This window comes from Orycteropus afer, unplaced genomic scaffold (assembly GCF_000298275.1).
Source record: "Orycteropus afer afer isolate SDZICR_OR568_19922 unplaced genomic scaffold, OryAfe1.0 scaffold00337, whole genome shotgun sequence".
Lineage (NCBI taxonomy): Eukaryota > Metazoa > Chordata > Mammalia > Tubulidentata > Orycteropodidae > Orycteropus > Orycteropus afer.
In genome coordinates, this window is record NW_006921924.1 from 119,885 (window position 1) to 126,573 (window position 6,689).

Sequence of the window (6,689 nt, forward strand, 5' to 3'; positions counted from 1 at the left end):
AGTTTTTTCCACATTGTTCTCCCACTCTATCCAGGATCTCCTGCACTGATCCCCCCTCTGTGTGGTTGACAGTGGTAGCCAGGCACCATCTAGTTCTTCTGGTCTCATGGTCATATAGGCTGAGGATCTCATGGTCTACCAGTCCCTTGGATTAATTGTCTCCATCCATCTTTGGTTTTCTTTGTTCTTCTTTGCTCTGGATGAGGAGAGACTCGTCGTTGCATCTAGATGGCTGTTTACAAGCTTTTAAGATCCCAGTCATTATTCACCAAAGTAGGATGTAAAACAATGTTTTTGTGTAGTATGCTATGCCAATTGAGCTCAATATTCCCTGGGACTATGGTCCCGAGCCCACAGGTCCAAATACTCGCTCTCTCTGCGTAGCTTGCTGTGGCCAAGAAGCCACCACAACCTTGCCCTTTGTCAGCTCTGCTCTTCACCGGGACATTCTTACAGCAGATACAGATATGCATGTAGAAACATTGTCTGCTAACCCTATACATAGTCACAGGCACACTACCCCCTGCCTAGGCATACCTGATTGTTCAGCTTGTCCACCCATCATGTAGATCAATGCTTGCCATCACTGACAATGCAGTACTGTACATGCAAAAGGGTTCATCTTTGTTGTCTGTACCTTCCATGTACCTCTCTATGTCTTCCTCTTCTTCAATGGCAATATGTTGATTACTCACATTTGGTACATTGCCTTTCCCTTCACCCAAATCAATACTTGTCTCTACCTATCTCGTAGTGTTCCCTCCCCTTCCCTTCCCCTCCCACCCTGGTAACCAACAAAGAAGTTTTCTTTCCATATATAAACCTTCCCTTGACTTTTTACAATAATGAACTAATACAATATTTGTTCTTCTGTGATTGACTTATTTTACTCAGCATAATAAGACATGTGAGGATTGAAAAGTCATTCTTTATATTGAGTTTAGCCTTGGTATATGCTCAAAGACCTAGGCACTGAAGTTGTGAAAAGTGTACCACAGATTGTTTAAATTCCAATGAAAAAAAAAATTTTATTTACATGACCTAAAGGTACAAGTATAAGACCTTACAGCTTTAAGCATTAAGAAATGTCTTATTCTAGTGAAAGGGGAGGGTATTTTTGGGTAACATTACTAACAGTACATTCTGATAGAGGGAAATCTGGACAGATAGGAGTGCATAGTTCAGAAGGGCACGGGGCGGGGTTCGTCACAGGGACGGGAGGGGAAGAGAGTTTGTTATGGCCGGGGATGGTAATCGGGGCACGGAATCAAATGTACACGAACTGTTGAATGGAAAACAAATTTGCTCTGTAAATTTGCACACAAAGCACAATAAAAAAAACAAAACAAAAAACCCAGTACGTTCTGAAATAGAATCAATATTTTTTATTTCAGAGAAGGAAATGAGTTTGACGTTTTTAAAATAAATTAATGACAGTTTAGCATCATCTGAAGAAAAAGCATATTCTCCAGAAACAACAGAGAATAAAAGTTACAGCACAATTATCAACACTTGCAAAGTGATTTAAAACAGGTTTTATGCCCCAAGTGCTGAAAGATGGGCCCTATACATCAAAGGACACATACATGTCCACGTAAAGGCAAAGCACCAAGTAGACGATTCAGTCTCTCATCTACGTCCTTCAGATAGATAAATCTGGAACATCTTTTGAAATACCTATAATTTTTGTAGGAGCTCTAGTAGCATAGTGCCTAAAGCACTTGACTGCTAACCAGAAGGCTGGCGGTTCAAACCCACCAGCCACTCCTCGGAAGGAAGATGGGGCAATCTACTTCCGTAGTGATGCTGCCTCGGAAACCCAAGGAGGGGTTGCTATGAGTCGAGTCCGACTCGACGGCACATAACAACAACAACATAATTTTTGTACCTCAGCTAGCACTTTGGGATCTTGGACAAGATGGTAGGAAAACAAAATGAATATTTCAGGCCTAAACTGTTCAGAGAAGTTTTGGTGGTGCAGTGGTTAAGGTATTTGCCTGCTAACCAAAAGGTTGGTGGTTTGAAGCCACCAGCCGTTCCATGGAAGAAAGATGAGGCAGTGTGCTTCTATAAACACTTACAGCCTTGGAAAACCTATGGGGGTCGCTATGAGTTGGAGTCTGACTTGATGGCAGTGAGTTGGTTTGGTTTGGAAGATCACTCAAGATGGCTACATGAGGGGAGGAGAAGGAGGAAGAGAAAGGGCTTATCCAATGTCCACAGTTCACCTACTCATTGTGGAGGAACCTCCGGGCCATGTTCAGTAGCTATAGCCCAGTGATAATCCTGATAGTTTTGGTGTTTTGGTCTCAGCTTTTAGGCCTTCCATGCTGTCAGTAGGTTACTGCCTCACATAAAGGCCGTATACAATTTGCCTCTATCATCCTCCCCTTTGGAGACTAGTTAAGTTGAGTTGTCCCTGGTGGCCCCTGAGAAAACTGCAAGGACAGAAGCACAGCTCACCGTTCCTGTCTGTGTGCAAGGCATTGGTAGTGCAGCTTAAATCTTCTTGTCAGGACTTTCTTTGAACTTTCTTTCCCTCTCCATATGATTGGGGTACGCGGAGGGGAGTCGAACCCAGTGGCAATAACCAAGCTGCTAAATTGCTGAGTTGCTCTTCAGTGAAGTGTGAGAAGGAGGTTTTAGGGTGCGTCGACAACATCCTGTTGTTGGAGCACGTCTCTCCCTTTTTCACACATCTGGCTGAACTGAGAGCCAGGTGGCTGAGTTGTGCCTTGCTGCAGTAGAGGTGGCATTCTCTTTTCTGCTTTTCCCTCGCCTCCGCCTGCCCAGGACTCCGCCAGGCCATGGAGGCGGTGGCCGTATACCACGGCAAAATCAGCCGGGAGACCGGGGAAAAGCTCCTGCTCGCCACGGGTCTGGACGGCAGCTATTTGCTGAGGGACAGCGAGAGCGTCCCGGGCGTGTACTGCCTGTGTGTGCTGTGAGTATGGTGTTGTGTCCCCCCAGGGCAGGGCCTGCAGCGGTCAGCTCTCTGCCAGGCCTAGGGCCAGCCAAGGGCATTGGCTGTGGGCGGAGGTGACGACGGCTCGGGCAGGGGCACGGGCAGCTGGAGTTCCTAGAGGCCATCCGCTCTGCTTGCTCAATGGTCCCAAGGGTTTCTTCTGACCCAGCTTTGGGCTGTGGTGGACCACATTTTGGCCCGGGCGGCTCACTCACTGGGGATTTGGTGTCCTGGGCTGCCTGGGCTCCAGAAGGACTTCACCAGGGTGGGGAACAGGGCCTCAAAACTGACTGTCGCTTCAAAAAGATCCAAGCTCCCAGCTTCCGTTTGCCATCTAGTAGAGGTCAGCCAGGTGGAGCTCTAGAATGGTGGACTGGCCAGATTTGGGGCTACCAGCGCCAGAGAAGGAAAGGCCTTTCTTCAGTCAGCTCTCTTGAAAAAGTTTTGGAGACGTTTTCCCAAAGGAAGACCATAGAATTCAAGGAGAGGAGGAAGACTCAAAAACAGTCCATTCGGCCCGGTTGCCTCTCTGGATCTGCTTATTTAGCTTCCTTTAGAAGAATTGTGTCAAGGTTGGGAGTTTCAGAAAGAGGACTCTTTTTGAAAGAAGTGGGGACTGACAGCAGTCGTAAAGGGCACAGAAGGAAAACACCTTTGTTATGATTCAGCCTTGCCCTTTGCTGAGGCATGTCTCAGGTTAAATTCCGTTTTGAGTCAGATGTACCTTCATCTTTGCTCCAGGGCTCCAGAGTCGGGCAGTTCTCAGATCTAATCCAGTGCTAGTCAGATGCTAGGCTTGTGACCTCCAGCAAGTTAACCTCTAAGTCCCTCTGTTTTCTCATCCATAAAATGGGTGGAATAGTATTACTTACCTCCTAGGTTTGTGAAGATTAAATGCCATATAGCACATAAAAAACCTTAGCACTGGGCCTGACATAGTAAATGTTCATTGAGCGTAAGCTGGTGTTACCATTATTACCTTCTCTTTTCAGTTTGATTTCTTTTAGTGCTCTTGAGTGGGAGGGCATTTCTGGGGAAGGACCTAGCCCAAGCACTTTCCAGCAGCGGGATACAAGCATGCGTGAAAACACCAGGCTTGCACAGTAGTTCCTAGGCAGACACAAAATGAGGGGAAATGCTGGCTTCAGTACCTAATACAAGATGTTGAAGTACCTTTTGGGTCAGTGAAGAAAGATCATTACATTGAGGCTGGCGTTAGAGAACTTTCATTTGTATGCTCCGTTGATTTTTAAAAATGGGCCATCCACACTTGTAGCAACTTTCAGTTAACCAGAATATCCCCACTTTCTGGCCTTGCTCAATCCATTTATTATAAAGAATTCAAGGGAAATACGTGTAGGCTACTATATCTCTTGGGTTCAGATCTTTATGTTTTGCTTATTTCATTGGTAAGGCCAGTGAAAGTCAACTGGGGTGGTGAAAGGAGCTGCTTTAGAAAAGCTGACAGAGGAGGTGATGGAACTAAGCCTAGAGGTACAAAGAGAAGGTACAAAAGATGTCTAGGCAAGGGAGGGGGGACAAGGGACAGTGTGTGGCACAAATTCTCACTTAACCTTCAGCCACACTGACCTCCTGGCTGTTTCTCAAAGATGCCAAGCATGTCCCGTCTTAGGGTCTTTGCACTTGTTCCTTCTGCCAAGAATACATTTGATTCATATATTTCTTCAAGTGTCTCATTCCTCACAGAGGACTTCTTTGACTATCTTATGCACAATGAGTGTCCTCTCTCTGTTCCAGTTAGTTACACCCTCTTTATTTTTCTTCAAGGAGCTAAAACTCCCTGAAGTTTACTTGTTTATTGCTGGACTCTTCTGCTACAATGTAATCTCTAGGAGAGGAAGGCCACTGTTGTGTCTCCTGCACCAGGAACACAACCTGGCACATAGCAGGTACTCAGCAAATATTTTTGAATTAATGACTTAATCAACTGTCAAGGCAAATTCTGTTCTTTACTGCAAAGGGTTTTAGACTGATAGGAGTCCAGGATGGGGGCCCTAAGGAAGTCACTCAACTTCTCTGGGTGTCAGTTTTCATATTTGGAAATCAGGAATAGTAATGCGGCCCTATCTTCTGCATAAGCTTTCTGTAAGTAAAATATGGAACTTTTAGCCTTTTGCCCATGGAGGCCAGGGCCTCGTAAGGAATTAAGCAGGTGGGGAATATGCCAACATTTAGTTTTCACTAAAAGTGAGTCTTGTGTGAATGCATTTTAAAAATGACTCATCTTTCCATGAAAACCTCCTATGAAGCAGCAGAAAATTTACTTAGTAGGCAAAATGGGAGTCCCCCAAGTGTGTCTTTTGATTGATACACAGGGGCCTCCAAGTTTTAGGGGACTGTTTGAGTGATAGCTGAATTGCCAGACTCTGCTGTGGCACAAAGATACATTTAGCCTTTTATCAGGTTTTTTAACCTTTTTGAGATGAGACTTCTCCTCCCCCCCTTTTTTTAAAAAATGTTTTACCTTCTTGGGTATGGAATATTTATTTTTACTTTTTTTGTGTGATATATATCCCAGGGTTCCTTTTGATAATCATAAATATTTCATGCCCCCTATTTGCTACTACACTGGAATAGCAAAGAGATCAGTTTTTATTTGGAAATAAACCACATACTCATTGTAAAACAAAACACTTCTATTTATGCTATGCAGTCGAAATAAAAATGTAAATGGTAGCATGCACGTGTCCAGCAAGTATATCAATCTCAGACATGCATTGATTGTAGGATTCACTTGGAATGGCGTTTCATTCAACTTTTTTTTTTTATTCCCATTATCCAAGGAGGTTTTGCTAAGCTTCAGTTTCTGTCTTTTTATTGCAGAATCAATGCGTTGCACACACCTTCCGACTGCTGTCGCGGGGTGCCATTGAGTGAATTTGCACTCATAGTGATCCCAGGTGTCAGAGTGCAGCTGCGCCATAGGGTTTTCTAGGCTGTAGTCTGCACAGCAGCAGATCACCAGGTCTTCCTCCCACGGAGCCATTGGGTGGGTTTGAACTGCCAACCTTTCTATTCGCAGCTGAGCACTTAACTATTGCGCCACCAGGCTTCCTTCTTTCACGCTATACTTGCCTCTTTCTCCACTTGTGAACCTTGTAATCATGGCCTTTAGACATGGCCTTTAAAAGTTTTCTCTGTTCACTTTTAGAAAACTGAAACTCCTTCTAAAAGCACTAAAGTTTTCAATTCATAGGATTGCTCACCTTCATTGAAAATGAGAAGTTTTTCTTCCATTTAATTTTTCTGAGTGTATCTAGAGCATTGTATAATAAGTCTATTTAAAAATATTCCTTATAAGTAATACCTACTCATTACAGACATATTGAAAAACAGAAGCAGTTCCTTGTAAATAATACCTATTCATTACAGAAAAGTTGAAAAATACAGATCATGGAAATAAGGGGAAAATCACCCATAGCTCTATAACCTAAAGACAACTATTGAAAAATAAGTGTATTTTCTTTTATATTTTAATAAAACGCTTTGTTTTGCAAGCACACCTGTGCTCTTGCAACATTGTATTCTGCTGCATTTTCCATTTCACATGAAAAAAACCCACTTGTATATAATATTATTACAAATGATTTTAAGACATTATTTGTAATGGCTACATAATAGTTCAGTCAGTGAATGTACCATATTTTCCTTAATCAGTCACCTGTCTTTAGACATTTGGATCATCCCACTTTTTTTACCTATT

At 43.4% G+C, this 6,689-nt stretch overlaps 1 protein-coding gene across 1 annotated transcript in view; it reads left to right on the top strand.

Annotated features, from left to right (window-relative positions):
- The first annotated feature begins 2,807 nt into the window (after positions 1 to 2,807).
- Positions 2,808 to 6,689, top strand: part of SH2D1A (SH2 domain containing 1A) — a 20,273-nt gene continuing 16,391 nt past the window's right edge. Inside the window, exon 1 of the mRNA XM_007952437.2 lies at positions 2,808 to 2,944. Within this exon, the coding sequence (XP_007950628.1) occupies positions 2,808 to 2,944 (137 nt within the window). The remainder of the gene's footprint in view (positions 2,945 to 6,689) is intronic.